The sequence below is a fragment of the Silurus meridionalis genome, chromosome 9 (genome assembly GCF_014805685.1).
Source record: "Silurus meridionalis isolate SWU-2019-XX chromosome 9, ASM1480568v1, whole genome shotgun sequence".
Lineage (NCBI taxonomy): Eukaryota > Metazoa > Chordata > Actinopteri > Siluriformes > Siluridae > Silurus > Silurus meridionalis.
The window spans coordinates 20,949,051-20,973,036 of NC_060892.1; the positions used below are offsets into that span (position 1 = coordinate 20,949,051).

Below are 23,986 nucleotides of genomic sequence, written 5' to 3' on the forward strand. Positions count from 1 at the left end.
TACTATTGGAAGCACTGTTGTTACCTCTCCAACTGGTGTGGTTTCTGTGGAAGGACCAGTGCTTGTTACTTCTGGTGCTTTGGTGGTGGTGGTTGGAAGAGTTGTAATTGGCAATGTTGTTTGTTCTGGGGAAATAGTGGTTTCTTTACCAGTTGTTGCTTCCAAAGGCTGGGTGGAGGATATTTCTGGTTGCAAGGTTGTTATCTTTGGAGCAGGTGCAGTGGTCAGAGGTGTTGTTTCTCCTGGTAATGTTGTCTCTATGGAGGAGCTGTAGTAGCCTGAGTAGTTGATACTATTGGAAGCACTGTTGTTACCTCTCAACTGGTGTGGTTTCTGTGGAAGGACCAGTGCTTGTTACTTCTGGTGCTTTGGTGGTGGTGGTTGGAAGAGTTGTAATTGGCAATGTTGTTTGTTCTGGGGAAATAGTGGTTTCTTTACCAGTTGTTGCTTCCAAAGGCTGGGTGGAGGATATTTCTGGTTGCAAGGTTGTTATCTTTGGAGCAGGTGCAGTGGTCAGAGGTGTTGTTTCTCCTGGTAATGTTGTCTCTATGGAGGAGCTGTAGTAGCCTGAGTAGTTGATACTATTGGAAGCACTGTTGTTACCTCTCCAACTGGTGTGGTTTCTGTGGAAGGACCAGTGCTTGTTACTTCTGGTGCTTTGGTGGTGGTGGTTGGAAGAGTTGTAATTGGCAATGTTGTTTGTTCTGGGGAAATAGTGGTTTCTTTACCAGTTGTTGTTTCCAAAGGCTGGGTGGAGGATATTTCTGGTTGCAAGGTTGTTATCTTTGGAGCAGGTGCAGTGGTCAGAGGTGTTGTTTCTCCTGGTAATGTTGTCTCTATGGAGGAGCTGTAGTAGCCTGAGTAGTTGATACTATTGGAAGCACTGTTGTTACCTCTCAACTGGTGTGGTTTCTGTGGAAGGACCAGTGCTTGTTACTTCTGGTGCTTTGGTGGTGGTGGTTGGAAGAGTTGTAATTGGCAATGTTGTTTGTTCTGGGGAAATAGTGGTTTCTTTACCAGTTGTTGTTTCAAAGGCTGGGTGGAGGATATTTCTGGTTGCAAGGTTGTTATCTTTGGAGCAGGTGCAGTGGTCAGAGGTGTTGTTTCTCCTGGTAATGTTGTCTCTATGGAGGAGCTGTAGTAGCCTGAGTAGTTGATACTATTGGAAGCACTGTTGTTACCTCTCCAACTGGTGTGGTTTCTGTGGAAGGACCAGTGCTTGTTACTTCTGGTGCTTTGGTGGTGGTGGTTGGAAGAGTTGTAATTGGCAATGTTGTTTGTTCTGGGGAAATAGTGGTTTCTTTACCAGTTGTTGTTTCCAAAGGCTGGGTGGAGGATATTTCTGGTTGCAAGGTTGTTATCTTTGGAGCAGGTGCAGTGGTCAGAGGTGTTGTTTCTCCTGGTAATGTTGTCTCTATGGAGGGAGCTGTAGTAGCCTGAGTAGTTGATACTATTGGAAGCACTGTTGTTACCTCTCCAACTGGTGTGGTTTCTGTGGAAGGACCAGTGCTTGTTACTTCTGGTGCTTTGGTGGTGGTGGTCGGAAGAGTTGTAATTGGCAATGTTGTTTGTTCTGGGGAAATAGTGGTTTCTTTACCAGTTGTTGTTTCCAAAGGCTGGGTGGAGGATATTTCTGATGGCAAGGTTGTTACCTCTGGAGCAGGTGTGGTAATTAGTGATGTCCTTTCGGATGGACCTGTGGTCTCTATGGAGGGAGCTGTAGTAGCCTGAGTAGTTGATACTATTGGAAGCACTGTTGTTACCTCTACACCAGTGCTTGTTATTTCTGGTGCTTTGGTGGTGGTGGTTGGAAGAGTTGTAATTGGCAAGGTTGTTTTTTCTGGGGAAATAGTGGTTTCTTCACCAGTTGTTGTTTCCAAAGGCTGGGTGGAGGATATTTCTGGTTGCATGGTTGTTATTGTTGGAGCAGTTGTAGTGGTCAGAGGTGTTGTTTCTCCTGGTAATGTTGTCTCTATGGAGGGAGCTGTAGTAGCCTGAGTAGTTGATACTATTGGAAGCACCGTTGTTACCTCTACACCAGTGCTTGTTATTTCTGGTGCTTTGGTGGTGGTGGTTGGAAGAGTTGTAATCGGAAAGGTTGTTATTTCAGGGTAAATTGTGCTTTCTGCACCTGTTGTTGTTTCCAAAGGCTGAGTGCTCGTAATTTCTGGTTGCAATGTAGTGGGCGGTGTAGTGCCAGTTAGTGTGCTAGGTATTTTTGTGATAGCAGAAATTTCTGTTATTGATGTTGTCACAGTGATTTGAGTTGTTCTGCCTTCAGTTATCATGCTTGTTGGAGTTGTTGTAGCTGCTTCTTTTGTAGTTGCACTTGGACTGATTTCTTTTTTGCAAAAATTTGAAGAAAAGGCACACAATCAGTTTAATAACTATGTTATGTATATTCTATAATTGATTTATACAACAGGAAACAAATAAAAAATATATTTGTGTATTTTTTTTTAGGCAACAATTTAATACTCAGGCCTGATACACACCTGGCGTGGTGAAAACAAACACAGTTGTAGGCATAGTTGTTGTTGTGAATGTTGTTGTTGGCACTGTAGGGGCAACTGTAGTTTTACAAGGTGCCAATGTCTTATTAATGTTTCCATCTTCAGCACAAATAGCAATAATGCAGTTTCCAAGTCCATCCGTTGTGTAGTAGATTATGTCTCCATACTGGTACATAGTATTATTATTTTGGCAGGTACAAGCTGGGAACATAAGATTGAATTTATTTTACTTACTTATTTTACTGAGAACTGATAGACAAAAAAAGGTAAAATATGCAGCAAAACAAAACATGAATAGATAGAAAATGCTTACCATTTAGATCATATTTGCAGCTCTTCCCACCTGATGTGCACTCGCTGTAAATTAAAATAGAATAATAATTTTATTACATATACTGTTTATACTGTTTTACTTTAAAAGAAAAAATACATAATTACCCTACAGTACTTATCTTTACACAATTTTTTACCCCTACAGTATATATATATATATATATATATATATATATATATATATATATATATATATATATATATATATATATATATATATATATATAATTAAAAAAGCAAGGGAAAATTAAATAGAGATTCTGAATTGATTTCTTAAATAGTTTCTAGAAATGCATTTTAAATAGAAAGAGAATGACAGTGCAATTAGATGTCATGGATCCGTTTGCTAGTGACACTATACTGGACTGCAGCAAACATTTTGTTTAGAACTAGAAAGAAGACGATAATAAACAAACCATTTCTCGCAGTTGTTTATAGAAGGGATAGACTGGCCCAGCTCATAACGCATCATTTCAGCATAGCAGCCACACTCATCCTGTGCCACGCACTTCATATTATCCTCATCGAACAATGGGAGATCAGCTGGGCATTCAGGATAGCAACCTGCAGAGGTCAAAGCATGTATTTATTTTAATGACATTTTGATGTGCTGTCTGCTTATTCATTAGTAAAATTCTGGATCCTATGACTTATAGTCAAAAGAAAATTATTTCTATCTAAAGATTAGACAAAAAACACAAGTTCATACCTTCAAGTCCTGGAGACTGCATTGTACAGTTTCCTGTAGGGTTCCTGCAGGTCTTCATACAATTGTGACCACAAGGTTTGTAGTGCCACTCGCACTCTCCAGGTGGGTTGTAGAAATCACAGAACAGTGCTGGAATGACAACAGCAACATCTTTAATATTGATTTGTCTTAGCTCAAATAGAGATTAAATGATTTATCTGGTTTTCCCATTTTTGTTAGTCCTGTAAGCTATAATGCAAACTACTTGTGGGTGCTATTTGCTAGTGTATGTAAAGAATAAAAAAAAGAACTCAAACTATGTTGAAGCATATAATATAATATAAGTTAAATTGGTAGATCATTAACACTGCATAAGATTAACTAGCCAGCATTAACTGTAAGCAAAACTAACGCGTATCCCAATGCTTTCAGTAGTGATACGAAAAGTATACATGACTCACGGCAAATTCTTGGGCTTCTCCATTGAACACACACACCAGCAGCATTACAGGCCTTGGCATAGGCTGCTACAGCAGTACAGAAACACTCACAATCTCCTCCACTGTCACAAGCACATGCATCACTCACACATGAAGAATAATATGAAGATGGTTCCACCTAGCAAAAAATGATAAAAATGATGCATTTCATTGTGTACTAGCTTGAAAAAAGAAGCCACTGGACAATACAATTTCATATAGTATTATCATCAAATTTATTACATGAATATACTCTAATAAAACTTTAAACATTTAATAAAAATTCCCTTTCCCTATGGAGTCCTCATCCTCCATTCCCTGACAGATGAATTAGAATTTCTCTCGCTACCATACAGTTATAGACAACAATGATGGTTTTGTATTGTGTCTGTGTTGTGATGATACCTTGGAATGACAGGCTGCAAAAGTGTCACTGTTTATAATGCTGCACTGTTTCTGTGCCCATGCCTCCCTGTATGGATTATTAGTGCAGGGATCTTGAATGGCCATTGCCTCTGGACAGGTAGGAGACACTTTCCAGCTGTTACCAAAAATGAGCGGGTCAATGACAACTTCTTGGGTTCTTGTGGTGAAGTCGTTGTTTGCATTGCCATCAAAGTTTCCACAGAGACCGCAGACATTTCCCTGAGAGTAGCATCAAATTAATCAAAACCATATAATAATAATAATAATAATAATAATAATAATAATAATAATAATAATAGTAGTAATAATAAATTCTATAACTAATTCATTTATACACCTCAAAACATGTTACACCTAAACACAAGGCATAAATACTCACATTAAATTCAGGCTTTAGAACAATGTATATTGATGTTTTTCTGTCCCATACAAGCATTACACCATTATAGGTCTCAACCACCAAGTAGTTTCCCATCGTGCGGATCTGGTATGGGATTTCTTCTCCATTGGTTCTCTGTACTACTTGGTATGTTCCATCGGTAAGGATTAGCTCATTGCTCTGTGAAGAAAATACATATGTTTTATTTTTTGCCATCGGGATCTCTAGCTGACTCAGATTTTCCCCTGATATGTCTCGATATAAACCCCCCAAAACAGTTCGAAATGTTGGATTTTGCTTGCCAGCAAATATACAAATAATAGTAATAATAATAGTAATAATAATACTAATAATTGAATTGACTAATTTATTATGATTATGATACATGTTATGATTATGATTCCTTTGAAAGGAATCTTTAAAAATAATTATTCTTTCTATATATTTTTTGTACCAGCACATACAAACACTGTGTTCAGTTGTAGCTATCTAGCATGTGATTCAGACTGAATGGTTTCACTTTGTGTCAGCTCAGTGCTTTAATTTGAATTGCACTTGAATCGTGTTTGATAAAGAAATTCGTCTAAACTCACTCCTATGAAGAGCTTGATGGCTTTGGAACAGGTAGTGCCAGTTGTTCCACAAGGAATGTTTTCAGTGTTGACTCTGAAAGTGCCGTTGGTGCTACTGCCACTACAGTAGTCCTGAAAATCACACAAGCATGGGGTTGCGTACTGAGTATTGAGTATTTTACAACCATCTAGAATTTTTTTGTCAGTTAATCTTTTGAGCTTGCAAGCTTGGCTTTCTCAGTAATGTTGTTTGATCAGTACCTGAGCCAGGGCATATTCACAGTTTCCACTGAACATATATCGTTTTTCGTCAAAGGTTATGTAATGCCCATCTCCATAGATGCTACATGTTGCACTGCACTGCTTTGTGGTGCATTGCCATTTCCTGTCCTTACATGTGCTACAATATATATTAAATGTTAGTTAAACAATTTGTATTAAAAAAATTTATATCAAAAATCCCAAAAATCAAAATTTCTTTGAATACCATGTGTTGCAGCCATCTTGAACAGTGTCCCCAGGTTGATAATTCTCTCCATTATGGACACACGGACAAAGGTCTGTAGAGATACAACCACCATTTCCATTGGACACCAAGCCAGGGGGACACACACATCCAGACACGCACTCTGTGCTGATCTGTAAGGAGGCAGGGTAACGTTATTGCATGAATCAATCATGAATTAACTAGAAGTCATCCAATTGATATTGTTATGGCTGTTATTTTTTTTGTAGCAAAAACTCACACAGCTCATATCCAGTGTTTTACAACTTTTCTGACATTCAGAGCCAGTGCTTCCAGGAGCAGCACTCGAGCAGTTGAAAAAAGTCATTGGAGTGGTACATTCTAGTGAAAAATTAGTGAAAATATTTAGGGTTCAGGGTTGGTGCATTTTCAAAATCAGAATCATCTTTATTGACAAGTATCATGGTTGAATATACAAGGAATTTGTCATGGTGTGCTGCTGCTATAAAAATATATAAAGAAAAATAGGACAATAAAAGAATACAATTATTAATAAAGATAAAAATAAACACATAAACTAGGCAAATTAACTTGCAAATTAATCATTATGTGTGACTAAAAAACAAAAAAACAAAAAAAAAATATCTTAAAAAAGCATGGTTTTTTAAGAATAGGGAGCAGTATGAATATGCATCTGCATTTAAATCAGCATTAAAGCATTACTACTTCACATTCATTTTTTTTCTTACACTTTACAGGATCAAACTTGTTCCATGTACAGCCTTTATGAAATATTAATATTAAGACTAAACTACTTCTACTACTACTACTAATAAGAATTATTATTATAAGTAATCACTAGCACAGTGCTACATACCTTCCACTTTCATGACACCGATGCAGTTCAGTTTGCCTTGTCTACATGTGCTGCAATGATGAGAAATCAAAATCAATACTCCAGTTCATTTTACCAAACGTTTCCAAATATTTTTCTTTCATTTTTTTTGTCACCTTACCATGTGGTGCCATCTTTGCTGATGATGTCGCCAGGCTGAATAATTGTGTTTGCATCGTAACATGGACAGTTGTTTTCCGTGACACAAACGTTATTTTCGTTCATGTAGGTACCTGATTGACACCCACAACCATCCGTCACGGTTTCGATGTCACAGGTGTAGTCAGTCTGCCCGATTAAGCGACATGTACGATGACAGCTGGTCATGTCATATTCATAAACTAAGGAGTTGGGGCACACTGTGTAGTTGTCTGAGTACAAAAAAACATACAACAGAAATTAAAGGCTTATCATGTTCTGGCCTGTAGCCCTAAAGTCCATTCCTGTTCTGCTCTGTGTGTGTGTGTGTGTGTGTGTGTGTGTGTGTGTGTGTGTGTGTGTGTGTGTGTGTGTGTGTGTGTGTGTGTGTGTGTGTGTGTGTGTGTGTGTGTGTATTCATTCTTAGTTATTCTTTTCTTTCTTAAGTGTGTACATAACAGATCCGTGTTTCTCTAAACTCATATTTACTTTACTAACCTGAATAAAATGAAATATTTGAATTTGCTTAAAGCAGGTATTGACTTAATGATTAGCCTGATCCCAAATTTAAATCTGTACTATAAAACATCCAGCATAAACACTTGCCAAGCCAATACAAATATATACCGAGTGCTAATATTGAATGTTTAGATTATCTCAATGGCTTCATTTTAGGAGTGCCAAAATATTGTACTCACTGCAAGCAGCATCTCTCCAGCCAGTGAGGATGATTCCAACAGCAGCACAATCGTGTGCATATGAAGACAGTGCAGCGCACATGCAGTTCTCTGACTTCTCACAATTACATGTGTCATATATACAGCTCTGTAGACAATTAAACAACAATTATATGTATAAATAATCAACACATGATTAAAACGCAATATTTACATTGATTATAACAAGGAATAGTGAGTATAATAGTTCAGTTGATTGAGAAAAAAATGCTTGAATAATGTTAAAAGCAGATCTGATCAAGTCATCTGCTGACTTGGCAACCTGCTATACCTAGGAATGATCTTATTTCTCATAATGCTAGATTTAACATGAAAAAAAAAAGCCAATTTTACCGCTTTGTAGATGTCAGGGCTGATCTGTGAATGACAGGGGGAGAAAACTCCGGAAGGATCCGATAGCAGGGAACACCAGTGTTGTGCATATTTCTCTGTAAAAATAAAATGAATATTTATCTTTATTGTTATATATTTTGCGTCATATGACTGTAATACATAAAGTACATTTATAATACATATTTACAAACAGGATAGCAAGATGTTAATGGACATTGACTGATGTCAAAAGCTGCCATGTTTGTGTGCGCACCATTTTCAGTGCTCAGACTGCATGGGTTCTCAAAGGTTCTTTGGATATCTGGGCAGTTTGCTCTGGTCTTGTATGTGTTGGCAAAATCCACTGCTGTTCCTTCTCTAAGTCCACTAGCCGTGGTGAAATCGTCTGCCTGAATGTTATTGAAATTGCCGCAAAGTCCTGCAAAAGGATAAAGGTTGGTTTCAATTTGCTCAAGTCACAATCTGCTCAAATAATGAACGTGACTTAAATGTTTACCGAAATGCTTATCATAAATTGTGTGAGAAAGCTTGATTGTGTGTACGCACCACATGTTTGTCTTTGAAAAGCTGGATCTATCATGATGAAGACCTGCATGAGGGGAACGAGCTGGATTTCCAGAATAAGATTAGAGCTGATGGCGCTGATGGTAATGTAGAATGAAGATGGCTGGAAGATGCTCACGTCAGCTGTGGATACATGATCAAGCATTTTAATAATTAAAAATCAATGTTAGGTCTTTTGTAAATAAAGCCCAGTGGGAGCAAATCAATAATTGCCTGTCTGATTTATTTATTATTCGTAATGAACATTATATGTGAAGTTTGAGCTGTAATGCAAATGGCACCATGGGTATGTAAGAATGTATTCCTAACAAAAAAACAACATTTATTTTTAAGGTGATAAAATTATTTCGTTTTGTGCTTCACAAAGAACATTCAGTTTTAATTATCGGCTGTACTGATCTGTTTGTGCTGATTAAATGGTTAATTAATTGATTAATTAAGTGATTGATTGAGTTTACCTGTAAAAATTGGAAGCTGTGTCTTAATCCTGTCCACTTCAACCTTCCCACTTGAGTCCACTTGGATCACCTAAATGATAAATCATTGATATCTGCTTATGATATGATTATCTACCCATGATACACAAAATGTCTGTTTTTAAAAGCGCTATACAAATAAAAATTAATTGAATTGAATGGAATCCACAGAAGTATGTTAATGTGCTCTTCTAATCCTCTTACCTTAGTGCCTTTTGATAATCCTAGAGTGACTGTTTTCAGGCAAGTCTCAGTATCTGTCAGTCCGCATTTGGTCAAATCACCAAGAATGGTAAAATCTGTGCCTGTGCACTCCTAAACAAAGCATAACCACATATGTGAATCGAGAAATGCAGTATAATGAGGAGTAGAGTTTAAAGTTTTCAAAGAATGTGCCACTATTTGATATTAAGAAAGGACAGTCAGTACTGTTACCTTTGCAAGGATATACGAACAATCGCCATGGAACGTGTAGGGTTTGTCATCAAATGTTTTGATGTGTGATCCTCCCAAAACCGAGCATGTACCAGGGCAGTCTTTATTCACACATGTCCACTGACCTCCTGAGCAGGTGCTGAAACAGAATAAAAATACAACAATAAAAAAGGGGAACAAGAAAAAAAATCTTTTGGCTATTTCTAAAGAAAATGAGAAGTAGGGAGTTTTAGCTACGAGTGTGTAAACATTTGTTCCTCTAAAAAGCCTTTCACTGACACAACATGGTGCATATGGATTTTGCTGGCTTTAAAGATAACATTATAATAAGACTGATAAAAAATTAATTGTACTTAACTTTACATTTAAACCTTTTTTTAAATTCAGGACTTACCATTCTTTGCAGGTAGCTGTGTATGTTTCCCCAGATTTATAAATCTTATCTCCGTGAACACAGGAGCATGAACTCCGTGGAATACAGCTGGAGTTGGTGACATCGTCCCACACAGTGCCTTGAAAGATTTACATTTTTGAAGAAATGTTATTAATTACTGCAAATACTGATACATTTTGAGGTATATCTCAAAAGTTGTAAATGAATCAGTGTTTTTGCTGGTTATTTGAGTTTGAGGTGATGTTTTGAGAAGTGCATGTTACCTGGAGGACAGAAGCATCCATCGATGCAGTGCTCTCCACACACATCTCCTCTGTCTGAGTTTGAGCAGGTATCTATACATGGGCTGCCACACTCGGTGTATTGCATGGTGTTGGGGCATGACTTGGCTGCAAGAGTGAGCAAAAACAATTTTAGTAAACAAAATTTCAACCAAAACCTGCAGACAAACATTTTCCAACTAAGATAAGCGATATGAAGATTTTTTGCCAGCAAAACAAAAAGAAGGAAAAAATGTACTGACGGCAGAAGACATCAGTTCTCCATTCTTGTGGTTTTCCTCCAGCGTGCACACACTGGCGTGAATATTCTGCTAAAGTTTTACACAAGCAGGAAGCATCTGTTGTTGTATTACACTGACACAGGTCCTCCATACATGCTGTCACAAACATATCGTTTGACACCAGAAGGTTGCAGCTGCCGAACGCCTCACTGGTGAATAGCTGAGGGCAAAAATCCTGTCCAAGAAGACAAGATATTATTCATTTATAGGTGCTGATCTTAGCTAATTATTATATATCTGACCTAACTTTCTTATTAGATGCAGTGCCTGAAGTTTACTATCAATCAACCATTTAGATATAAAAGCTTTGTTATTGAACTTTTTGTAAAAGTTTAATGACTGCTTTGTTTGATAGCAGCCAGCTGCAAACTTTTATACAACTGTATGTATCAGTTATCCCATCTAAACTGTATGCCTCAGTTATCAATATTATTATTTAGCTATTCTCTTATAGCTAAGAAAGGTAAGTATTTACCAGCACAATAATGTAATTTATCCAGCGCTCTAGTTTGTGATACTGATACACCTGCAGCTCTTATTAAAATGATAATGTTTATTAAAGCTATGATAGATTTTTCTACCTCGCCTCCACAGTCCTGATATTCTTGGATGGGTTTATCCTCGCATCTTTCTGTGGGTCCATCCATCTTCCAGAGATTTCCATAATCAGAAGGAGAGAGTGCCACACCTGGAACATAAACATAAAGAAATGTCATACCTATCCCATGCACAAATTGGAATGTACACAACACACACACCCACACACTCACACCCACACACCCACACACCTGTAGCCAATACACCTTTATTAAACACTTATAAGGCAACACCAACTACCTCTCGACACCCCTACTTGACTTTAAAGAATATTTTAAAGTTCTATTTAAACTAAAAGGTAATTACCGTTTTTGATCATTTCATCGTAACGAGGGACGCCATTGAAATCACCACAAAGCCCACATGTCTGATTTTTGTACTTTGGATCTAATTCAACCTGTAAAAAAGAAAAGAACCCATAGTGAACATTTTATTCTAGCATTTTTTACTTAACTACTTCACTATTACTTTCAATTGTTGTTTTAGAGAAATGAATTGTGCATGAGTAGATGAAATTGTAAGAAATAAAGATTTACCATGAACGCATCATCTTCATTCCACAAGGCAGTTATCCCCACTGTGGATTTGATGGAAATATAAGAACTGACCAATTCTATATGAACTCCACCGCTGACATATGGTGCTGTGACCCTTGAAAACAAACAAATAAACAAAGAAAATTATAATAATAGTAATCATTTTAGCATCACAAGCAATCGATTATATGTTTATAGTAGGTCAACGCAACACTGGTGAAATTGTACATGTCTTTCTCTTTACAAATTGATTACAATTTTCTAAACATTTTTTGGTTTTAAATCAATATATTGTTTTTCATTTGATATATTATAAATCAATGTTAGTGCATTTTTTTTTGGTTGGAAGCCACAGTCTCAATACACCTCACTTAGTAGTGTAAACAGACATGATGTTTAATCTGGGCATTTTTAGTTTGTTGAAATTAATTAATGAAAACAGTTGTTGCTGTGGGCTATTTGCTAGTTTTACTCACGGTTGGCCATTGATGCTGATCGAGCCAGTACTGAGCTCCACCACTGTGCCATCCAGCTTCAGGGTGATTTTGCTAATTGTGGGTTCACCGTTCACGATCTGCCGTCTCAGCTGAATGTTAAATTCTTCATAACTGCCTCCACACTGAGATGTCAGGATGTGATTACATTCGGATGGGAGCTGGAAACTGTCTCCATCAAATGTCAAGAAGTGGAAATTTCCCCATGTGCTGCAGACAAGCTTATTATGTGCTGATGGTATTCCTAAAAAATGATGCACAGCGAGATTTGAGTGTGCGTAATTCTGTAACACAATTGACTTTATGTGCAAAAAAAAAAAGTAATACAGATTTGTATATTTTATTTTTGTCTACCTGAAATTAGCTGCAATTTCGTCACGGGTTCGATGATTGCTACGGTCGCTGAAATATTTAGAGAAACATTTATCAACCATTATGTTGTAATTTATTCAAAAGGTTGATGATCGATTGACGTATATACTGGACTGTAAACAGTTTTATTTACTACAACACCTATAACATTCTCATGGTAATAAGGTCCTCGATATGAACATTTTAATTGACAAAGCAGTATTACTTGGTTATGAAGGTGTTTACTTACTTTGAGCAGCAGTCAGTCCAATAGATAAACTGATCCATGTTAACAACATTACAGTTGTTAATTTGAAAGTCCCCATGGTGGTGGTGTGGAGAGGCAAATGCTCCACAGGTACAGTGGTACAATCCTACTGTCCATTCAGATTTTTATACTACCTGAGTTTTGCGTCATATTTGCAAGCTTTGGTTAAGGAGGGGCAACGAGTTAGTTTAACTTTCTTAAGATAAATATTGCTCTGGTTTGTGCTAGATGATGGCGTGGCTTTGGAAAATCACTCCAGCTTTCGGGTAAAGGTGTGGATGTCTTCTTTTGTGTTCATTAACATTACCTTAATATGGTTGAAATAATAAACCTTTGTGCGATAGAAGAATCTCTTAAGAAAATTATATATAGAAACAGTCTTCCCTCATTATGGAGAAGTAAAAGAGCCAAAATTCTGTGCCTTAACACACAAAAGGTTTGTAAAGTCATGGTCCGTTAATAATTATCTTTGGCATCAGCTCCATATATTTTGGTACCATGTTGGATTTGGAGACCAGGAACACTGGACATGAGGCAGAAAACACACCATTCCAATGCAGAGCAACATACACACACATTCCTATACTCACCCCTATAGCAATTTCATACATATCCACCTACTGGGATGTTTTATAGGGCAAAAGGAAAATAGCCAGAGGAAACCCATAGGAATAATAATAATTTTACCATTAATATCTCAATACTGATTACTTTACTATGTTTTGTTACTTTTGATAATAACCTCAGAACATTTGTTAATTGTATAACTTGCTAAATTTGTACAGTATATGTTGTCAAACCATTTAAATCTCATTCTCTTCATCTGTTTTGTTTAAAAAAATATAGTAAAATTATCAATTCTTTGTCAAGGTGTATGGTTTGTTAAAGAACCTTAAACATCTGTGAAACATTTTCATTCCAAAGGCTATTTGTAGTGCAAAGCGGGTCTTAAAAGAAAGGTTCTTCACACTCACTAATATAAAGGCTGGTCATTTATAATCACTTAAAGAGCAGTTCACTAAGTTGAACTGAAGAGGTGGGAACAGAACTGATTGTGTAATAGTTTAATCAATTAATAATTCATGTTAATAATTAATATTGTATGTGTACATTTTTTTTTTAATGAATGTAAATTAATTCTACCATGTAGCTAATAGCTAATGTTAATTATATTGAAGTTCTAACTTTAAAGTATTAACTGAATCGTAGCTGCTGCGACAACTAATTTAAGTTATTTTTCTCTTTTTTAAAGGGTTATTTTAAGAATTGTTTATTGAACAGTTTTTTGGGAAACTGAAAGTAGTTCTTTTAAGGCTTTCAAGCCCCAAACAGCTTCCTGGCACCTATATATTTATTTTGAATTTGCATTATAATACACAGTACACACAGTAAACACAGAATATTTGCATCCATGAGGGATTGTGAGTAAATATACTATGCCACAGTGCTTTTATTAAGCAACTGATAAATAAACATCACTGCCCATCCTATTAAATAGGGTTCCATGATAGTGATTCAACTTGTGTTAGTGATTCAACTTAAACACACAAAACTTTACACTGAAGCTTTGAAGGAAGAAGGACCTATTGTTTCAGGCCAATTGGTGACTCAAGCTGCTTTTAAGGATCTGTATCCTGATACATACTACCAACTTTCAATAGCACAAATTCAACAAGTGCATTTTGAACACAATATTGATTTACATTGGTATACAGTGTACATTATAACAATAAATAGTAATAGTAATGGTACACATGATAAAGTTAATTTTGTATGTTCTTTATATTCCAATATTTAACAAAATATATAAAAGTGGAATTAATTAAAATACTAGGTGTCAGCTTGAGTAGACCTACTAAACAAGCTTAAAAAACTACAAATATGGTAAAGAACAAAAACTGTAAATATTACGAGCATAACAACGGCATTTGGATTTTGATTTGATATTAAAGATATTAAACAGGTGTAAGAATTCTGACTCTGATGAACCCAAAATGCTTTATGTATTTTGTCACTGCAATGCTGTTATAAACTTCTTAATTACAATCATCGTTGTCCCCATAATTTTTTCTTGCACGGGTGATCTCAAGTATAATTTGTACTTGTTTTGTATGCAGGTAAAGTCACTGAAGATGAGCAGAGCCAGAAAATTGTAACCATGTTGTTTTAACTGTTGTTAAATGCGCTGTTGTTTAATGATGGCTGATGAGGCACTTTGTTGTAACTGATGACAACTATCATCTTGTTGACATTCAGGGAGAGATTGTTGAAATAACCCAACACTATAATTTGGTTCGCCTTGTCCCTATAACCTTGCTTGACAATGAGCCTCTGTGTGTCATTTAGGAACTTATGCTGATGCTGTTGCTTACTGTACGTGTTTTACGTCAGCAGGGTGTACAAGAGTGGGTTTAGTACACAGACCTGTGGTGCACTGGTGCTTAGTCTGATGAGTTAAGAGGTCTATGTGTTGTTTCTGAAGATCTGTTGCTCAAGAACTTTAATATCTAAATGCACACTAATGCACTTAGTTTAAGTGATGACAGTTTTTCAATTTGTGTGAAAGGATTGTATTGAATACTGAGCTGGTCAACAAACAGGATTGGAATTTATCCCATAAACCTATATTTAATTTACAATAGAACATAAAACATTTTTTGGAAATTTAACATTTCAAATCAAATTAAATCAAATATTTAATGGAAATATGTAAGAAAGATAAGGAAAAATATAATAATTTTATATTTGATGGCTGCAATATGTCTGCAACATGGTTTATTGTGAATAAAACATGGACTTATAAGATTGCAAATTAATAATCTGACATTGCAATGTGTTTTTATTTACATTGTACACGGTGCCCCAACTTTTTTGGAACTGGGGCTGTATAAGTCTTTGTTTTTTCGAGTGTAAGAGGTGAAGTGAATTGTGAGACATTTTTATTTCCTGGCACAGTGGCACAGGCATTACAAACTGAATAGGAAAACCAACAAGGCAAACAACCCTTATCCACTTCATATTTCTTAATCAGAGAAAGGCTTTTTTACTTCCACAACAACTGATGGGGACATACATGCAGCTAACTGGTGGTTCCTCACTCAAATACACTCCAATACACTTAACCTCACCCCTCCCAGACCTCACAAAGAAGAGACAGCCAGAACACATCCACTGGACTGAAGCTGCAGAGCAGGCATTCTATCCCTTTAAAAAAGATACCCACCAGCAAACCTATACTGGAGAATACATACTTTGATCTACACTTTATTGTCCACACAATACACTGTGTCTCAAAAAGTCTCAGTCCCAGTCTCTTCGTTTTCAATTCAATTCATTTTTATTTGTATAGTGCTTTTAACAATGGACATTGTCTGAAAGCAGTTTTACACAGATAATGTGGTATGAAAGAATTAATACGATTATATAAGTATAAGTATAATTATAAGTATAAGTAAAAGTAAAAGTATAAGTATAAGTATAAGTATAAGTATAAGTTTGGCTTTAATGGGCAAGCCTGTGTCAAGAAAAAATTCCCTCAGATGGCATAAGATAGAAGAAACCTTTAGAGCAGGGGTCACCAGCTTTTTTGAAACTGAGAGCTACTTCTTAGGTACATTAATGTGAAGGGCTACCAGTTTGACACACACAGATTTCAGTTTGATCTGAAATAACAAATTTGCTCAATTTACCTTTTATTATATGTTATTATTAATAATTAATGATATTCATCTATGTAAAGACACTGATCATGCTAATGATTTCTCATAATAAATATCAACAATGATTTAACAAAGTAGGAAACAGCTTTTTTTAGAAAAGGCCCGCGGGCTACTCATGCTACTACCACGTTGGTGACCCCTGCTTTAGAGGAACCAGACTCAAAAGTTAACCCATCCTCATCTGGTTTGCACAGAATGTCCTTTTATTACAGATAAATGATGTTGAGGTGTGCAGTGATGGAAATCAAATGCAATCTGTAGGCCTAAATTAGTGTAGCAGAATGTTGCCATTAAGTAGTCAAAATCCATCCTCAAATTTCCTGTCTTACTCCCTAATTTAATGGATCCCCAGTTATGCATAATATCACATATTAATAAAACAATTGGTATAACTTTCTTCTGTGGCTGTGGCCCCTGAGGGGCACAGCTCAGAGGTCCTGGTCTCTCCACTGAGGTGGTAGAGACCATTTTCCACTCCAGAACTCCCTTCATGAGGAGGTTGTATGCCACCAGGTGGCGTCTGTTCTGCTCGTGGTGTGAGCAGCACCAGCTGGATCCAGTCCACTGCCCGGTTGGTTCAGTGTTGGATTTCCTCCAGGGACAGTTCACTAAAGGGTTGGCTCCGTCCACCTTAAAAGTTTACGCGTCTGCCATTTCGACTTATCATGCCCCCGTGGCCAGGCAATCTCTGGGTAAAGACCCGATAATAACCCCCTTCCTCTGCAGCACCAGGAGGCTGAGGCCCCCGGTACAACCTAGAGTGCCTGGGTGTGGCCTGGTCGTCATTTTGGGGGCTCTGTCTGAGCTCCCTTTTGAACCTCAAGCCGAGGCATCTTGGAGGCACCTTTCAATCAAGAACACATTTTTGTTGGTCATGCTCTATCAAGAGAGTAGGGGACCTGCAGGCACTTTCTGTGACCCTCCTTTTTCCTGGAGTTTACCCCAGTAATAGCTAGTGCCTTCCGGTACCGCGTACAGGTTACATCCCCAAGGTCCCCTTGGTCTTCCCACGACCTGTAAGATTACAGGCATTCTATCCTCCTCCATTACAGGCCCCAGACCAGGAGAAACTGCATGCACTGGACATCTACATCCACAGGACAGGTCCTTGGAGAAAGACAGATCAGCTGCTCGTCTGCTACGTCCCTCCCAAGAGAGGCCTCCCTGTTAACAAGCAGACTCAGAGCAGGTGGATTGTTGATGGTATCACATCTTTTTAAGAGTCCTCTGGTTTCCCCGCTACCTTCGGAGTCAGACCTCACTCCACTCGGAGTGTGGCTGCCTCAAAATCGTGGTCCTCTGGAGACCCCTCCAAGACATATGTAACGCTGCAGGTTGGTCCACCCCGCTGACCTTCGTGCGGTTCTATAACCTAGACCGCAGTGCCGCTCCTGGCCACTCAGTCATCCTCTAGCTGTGTTTGACAGACACATACTAGGCAGGGACTGGTCAGTCTGGCGTGATTGGGAACTTGTTCCCAAAGCGTTTCGACGCAGCTCGAGTTTCTAAAAGGTAATGTCTCTAGGCTACGTAGGTATACCCAGTTTCCTGAGGAAACGAGACACTGTGTCTCTATGCCACACCTCTGGCATCCGTGCAGCGCTTCCTTCTCCCTTACAAAAGCTGCTGCTGCCTTCACTCGATATGTGTTTTATACGTTTTGGTCGTGTCTTCACCCCACCGGTGACGTCCAGCGTCCAATTTTCGGGCACGTACCCGAAGCGTTTCGACGCAGCGTCTCATTCCCTCAGGGAACTAGGGTTGCTTATGTAACTTAGAGACGTTTCTATGTAGAGGACGTTTTTTTGACCACAATTCTTCTATAAAGACAGTACATGGATGTACCTGGGTGCTACTGGTTTCTGAAAGTTCTTTGCTAATGGCACAGCTCAACATTTTCAGATGTCGAAGGGAAATAAGAATGATGTGTCTTTTATCTGCTAAATTGTCCTCAACACTGATACAGTATAACTACCTTGTGTATGTTGTTGTGCTTGGTCTTATCATGTTGCATGAGCTGTGACATAAAAATGTCTTCCACAACCTCACATTAGTAGCCTCCTACACAGCTGTAACCTTTTCAGTTAATGCCTGTGTTCCAACCTACATATTAAATATGAAACCTCATTCATTCACATTCATACATGTTATTCATACAACAAATATTGTTTTAGCACTGTTAACCACAGCAGTCACACCCCAATTAGCCTACAAAATCCACCCTAACATTTACATATACACTTTTTTTCTCAAAGTGTAGGGATGAATGCCTGCTAAAGGGAAATTAAGTCTGTAAAAAATATTTGCTATTTGGTAGGCCTTGAATACATGACTTGGGAAACCATTTTACCATACATCCTATATTGCTTGAAGAAACAGACACACAGAAGTTGATGAGATTTCAATTGATTTAAAATACCAGTTGCAGTCGAGATATGTGAAGACACTTTTAAATGCTTTAACATATTATTATATTAACACTCATATGATATGCTTATTGAAACTCAATGTACAATTTGTGTGATATGCTAGAAATTAGTAAAAAAAAAGCAAACAGTGTATTCATTCATTAAAGTTTCATTTTATTAGAAGTCAAAATGCAGATTTCTGTGTGTTCTGTCTGACTAAAGAGGAAGAGAAAGAGTCAGGAGTAAAATACAATTAAAAATAATTTGCGGTTACAGCGAGTGTTCATTCTGCATGAAGGTCAGAGTCATGTGCAATGGATGACTATTCAGTGTCTAAATTTGTCACCCTTATCTTCATTTCTGCTTTTCTCTATATATTTTTAATTTAATTTACTGCCGCACAGATCTGAAAAAACAGAGACACGCCCACAGTGCGTCTTCTTCATGTATAGAGAGGTTCATCCACCAATCCTACAATGCGTCGCTGCTGTAAACAGGTTAGACTGTAGGATACACTTTAGCCGAAATTCATTCATTTAAAAAAGTAACGGGTAACGCACCATACGGTAACGGTAACAAAGTTACTTTATTTTTAAAAGTACCAGTAACACGTTACTTTTGACAGTAACTAATACTGCCCAACACTGAAATGCAATATGTTGCGCTTCTATTAGGAGCATAGCGGTATTTTGGGAATAGCATGTAACTGCATTCTTCCGGTATTACTGGTGTGTGGAGACCGAGGATTATGTCCTTTTTATTTTCTGATGCTCATTTCTAAGTTTCTTTGACTAACCCATAACGCTGTTGCCAAGAAAAATAAAAAATCTGTGCTTATATGATTTCTGTTGCAACTGGAGTTTTATTGAGCTCTCCCTTGACCCAGACTCAACGTGTTACAACGACTTGTATCTAAACAGTAGCCTACCAAGTAAGTCATTGTTCACTGTCTTCCTCCTTCCTTTCACAACTACAGTGGTACCTTGACCTACAAGTGCATCAATGTACAAGTTTTCCGAGGTACGAGCGGTCACTCGGTCGATTTTTTTGCTTTGTTACGCGAGCAAAACATTTAGGTACGAGCTCGAGACGCCGCTGCTAGATGGCAAAGCGAAGCCAGAAAGTAAAGATTGTGACAAAAATTAAGATAAGCAAAGAAGAAAAAGTATACATTTTAAAGTTTAGGGATTCGTAGTGTACAGGAGTGATAGTAAAAAAAAACGAGTTTTCCCTCCGCTTCTGCTTATCGCCTCTACTCCCCCTCCCCACACACACACACACACACACACACACACACACACACACACACACACACACACACACCCCACCGGCGTTTTCGTTAGCTCAAGTCGTCTCATCTCCAAGGAAAATACACTGATAATACACCTTATTATATCTTTACATACTCTTTCTATTATGTTTTTATACAAGATTTATTATTTAGATATGTATTTTCCAATTTAATAACATGAAACATAAAAATGGGGTGTCATTTTGAGGGTTGGAACGGATTAAGATAAGATAAGATAAGATAAGATAAGATAAGATAAGATAAGATAAGATAAGATAAGATAAGATAATGTAGTGGGACGAACTGTGGGTGTCCCTTTAAATTGTCATGAAAGCATCAGTTGTCCAATCAGATACATGCAAGACTATATAAAAGGGGACTTTTAATGCACCATGTTGTGTGATCACCGCTTGTGTGTCATTGCCCGAGGCCCGCCCCTTCCTGGTTTAGACTCTTCCTGTCTCACAGGTATGTGCTTGCTAGCAAGTGTGTATTAACGTGTGTGTTTGTGGTAACTAGCGTTATTTGAATTATAGTTTCCAACGTGTAATCATTCCATGTTCCCTTCCCAGTGGCCTCGTCCCTCTAGCGTTACAGAGTTAAGATCCTTTCTGGGTTTTTCCAGCTACTATCGGCGGTTTGTGGAGGGGTTTGCCAAGTTGGCTGCCCCACTGCATAAGCTGGTGGGGGAATTTGCTGGTGTAAAGGGTAAGCAGAAAAGTAGGAGTTTTGCTAGTGCCTGGAGTGAAAACTGTCAGGTGAGCTTTGAGGGGTTAAAGGAGAAACTGACTACCGCCCCAGTACTTGCGTATGCGGATTTCTAAACCGCTTATTCTGGAGGTGGGCGCCAGTTATCAAGGGTTAGGGGCAGTCCTTTCCCAGGAAACTGAAGGCAAGGTAAGACCAGTGGCATATGCTAGTCGCAGTTTAAGGCCCACTGAGCGCAACATGTCAAATTATAGCTCTATGAAGTTGGAGTTTGTTGCGCTCAAGTGGGCCATGACGGAGAAATTCCGTGAATATCTGTTGGGTAATAAGTGTGTGGTATTCACAGATAATAATCCCTTAGCCATCTGACCTCTGCAAAGTTGGGGCGACTGAGCAGCGTTGGGCTTCTCAGCTGGCGGCTTTCGATTTTGAGATTAAGTATCGCTCTGGTAAGAGTAATAGAAATGCAGATGCGCTGTCACGGAGGGATCCCCTGGAACCTGGTGGGTTGGATGGGTTGACCCCCGGCACTGCAATTCCTGAGTCTTTGTGGCCATTAGCTGGGGTAGATTCTGTGGGTATAGCGACCCAGTGTATGGTCTCTACACTTCCTGGTTATTCTGCTGGTGACTTGCGTTCTTTGCAGGCAGCTGATCCAGTTATTTGGGAAGTGTTGCGATTTTGGAGACAAGGAAATCGCCCAGGACCTAATGAGCGGCGCCAAATGACTAAGGCAGCCTTAACCTTGCTCCGCCAGTGGGATCGGTTGAGGAGTTAGATGGTATGCTGTATCGTCGGGTTCACTGCCCTAATGGTAAGGAAGAGATGTTGCAATTGGTTTTGCCTGCTGCCTTGAGACCAGAGGTGTTAAGGCAGTTGCATCAGCAACATGGACACCAGGGCAGGAGCGCACCATGGAGTTAGTGCAACAGAGGTGTTATTGGCGGGTGTGTCCTCGGATGTGGCAAGTTGGTGTCATGAGTGTGACCGGTGCCAGGCAGCCAAAGACACCCAGCCACTGGCTCAGGGTTTTATGGGGCGGTTAATGTCATCTAGGCCAAATGACATCTTGGCAGTGGACTTCACAGTGTTAGAGCCCACAAGCTCTGGCATCGAAAACATTTTGGTGATGACTGACGTTTTCAGTAAGTATACCCTTGCTGTTCCAACGAGGGATCAGCGAGCGGAGACGGTGGCACAAGCCCTGGTGACCGAATGGTTTTACAGGTTCGGTGTTCCGGGCCATCTCCACTCGGACCAGGGTCGAAATTTTGAGTCTTTGTTGATACGTCAGTTATGTGAGCTTTATGGTGTGGTGAAGTGGTACTACCCCCTATCACCCGGCCGGTAACGGCCAGTGTGAACGCTTTAACCGCACTCTACATAATCTGTTGCGTACTCTGCCAGTGTCCAGGAAACGAGACTGGGTAGCGTGTCTTCCCCAGGTAGTGTTCAGTTATAATAGCACCCCTCAGCAGAGCACAGGGGAATCGCCACACTTCTTGATGTTTGGACAGGAGCCACGATTGCCTGTAGATTTTCTGTTGGGGAGAGAACCACAGCTAAGGGAGGGTAGTGTGCATGACTGGGTCTTGGAACATCAAACGAGGCTCCAGGTGGCCTTTGCAGGTGCACGGGAACGGTTGCAGGTCATGGCTGATAGGCGCAAGGCCAATCATGATCAGCACGTCCGAGATGAACCATTGGTGGAGGGTCAACTGGTGTATCTCCGTGATTATGGGGTAAGGGGCCGCCATAAAATCCAGGACCTATGGAGCCCAGTGGTCTACCAAGTGATAAGGGCACCCAAGGAAGGTGGTGTAGTGTACACCATTGCGCCTGTAGATGACCTGACCAAGGTAAGGAACGTGCATCGTTCACTGCTAAAGAGAAGAGTCTGTAAGGACACAGTTGGTACTAACCATGGCAGTCCTTTACCTGACCCAGTTGTGGGCACATCATCGTTAGCTGAGGAAGAGGATGAGGTAGATTTATTAGCTTTGGTCCAAGAACGGGATCAAGTTGATGTCGAATTAAGAATTGGTGGGCTGGCATCTGGGGTGGAACATGGTCCACAGGAGAGGGTGAGTGTTACGGGACCCGTTCCTGCTAACTGGCCAGGATTACAGGCTCCAGCTAGGGATACAGCTATGTTGCGGAGCCACAGCCTGAAGCCCTGGTTAGGGTGGATGAGGGTGCGTTACGCAGGACAAAACGTGCAAATGCGGCCAACATCCAAATGTACACCATCTTCCCGTTCAGTAGGTGGGACAGGTGAGGGCTCCCAGCAGCAAATGCATGGCATGGTGCCAGGCATTTTTAGGCCATGGGATTAGGTAATCCTGACCCTAGTAGTAGGACCGTCGGGGCGACGATCCGTCAGTGGGGGTAGATTGTAGTGGGACGAACTGTGGGTGTCCCTTTAAATTGTCATGAAAGCATCAGTTGTCCAATCAGATACATGCAAGACTATATAAAGGGGACTTTTAATGCACCATGTTGTGTGATCACCGCTTGTGTGTCATTGCCGAGGCCCGCCCTTCCTGGTTTAGACTCTTCCTGTCTCACAGGTATGTGCTTGCTAGCAAGTGTGTATCAACGTGTGTGTTTGTGGTAACTAGCGTTATTTGAATTATAGTTTCAACGTGTAATCATTCCATGTGGCTCGGCGACTGCTTTTAAACATGAACCCGCCGTAATCCCATGCCTTCTTGCCGGTTTGATGTCCATTTGCCTGTGCGGCTGGACTTGTGGTCGAAACGACAATATTAAGGTATGTGTAGTTATCTCTGCTGAGGTTTGTGGTGTTTGGTGGGATGAATAAATGTTCTACTTAATCCTTTTTTTAGGTGGAATAGTTTTAAGAGGAGTCATTCAGTGCGGCCTGCGGGGCAACGTACTTTGATGCTGCTGCTTTGTTTTTACTCTGCTTTGATTTATTTAACTTTGTATGCTTTTGTTTTACTTAGCTTTGTCTGCTTTGCTAGCTTTTGCTTGCTTCGTTTGCTTTGCTAGCTTTATGCTTGTTTGCTCTGTTTATGCTTTTGTTTCTTGCTTTTGTTTTACTTTACTTTGTTTGTTTAGGAACCGAGGCTTCAGGCAGACGGCTAGTTGGCCTTCGCGTGCGGTGGTGGGACTCTATCAAAGGGTGCAGTGTGTTCACGCTTGGTCTTACCGTGTTTGTGTGAGTGTGTGTGTGTGTGTGTGTGGTGCGTTTTGTGCAC

The 23,986-nt window shown here is 39.3% G+C and overlaps 2 protein-coding genes across 2 annotated transcripts in view; both read right to left on the minus strand.

The window, feature by feature from the left end:
• LOC124391228 (mucin-5AC-like) overlaps nucleotides 1-23,986 on the minus strand; it is a 76,688-nt gene that overhangs the window by 13,122 nt on the left and 39,580 nt on the right. The window lies entirely within an intron of this gene.
• Nucleotides 901-12,730, minus strand: LOC124391013 (mucin-5AC). Its single transcript, XM_046857269.1, has 30 exons — nucleotides 12,619-12,730; nucleotides 12,372-12,419; nucleotides 12,000-12,261; nucleotides 11,524-11,638; nucleotides 11,294-11,384; nucleotides 10,972-11,078; nucleotides 10,352-10,565; nucleotides 10,092-10,217; nucleotides 9,829-9,946; nucleotides 9,435-9,573; nucleotides 9,204-9,314; nucleotides 8,982-9,051; nucleotides 8,506-8,646; nucleotides 8,213-8,377; nucleotides 7,960-8,054; nucleotides 7,588-7,714; nucleotides 6,873-7,122; nucleotides 6,734-6,783; nucleotides 6,137-6,237; nucleotides 5,878-6,029; nucleotides 5,652-5,790; nucleotides 5,412-5,522; nucleotides 4,819-4,998; nucleotides 4,419-4,658; nucleotides 3,996-4,152; nucleotides 3,556-3,684; nucleotides 3,263-3,410; nucleotides 2,827-2,870; nucleotides 2,496-2,714; nucleotides 901-2,341 (listed from the first exon to the last, which is right to left on the minus strand). The coding sequence occupies exons 1-30, from the start codon at nucleotides 12,692-12,694 to the stop codon at nucleotides 1,125-1,127; spliced, it is 5,142 nt and encodes a 1,713-aa protein (XP_046713225.1). The 5' UTR covers nucleotides 12,695-12,730; the 3' UTR covers nucleotides 901-1,124.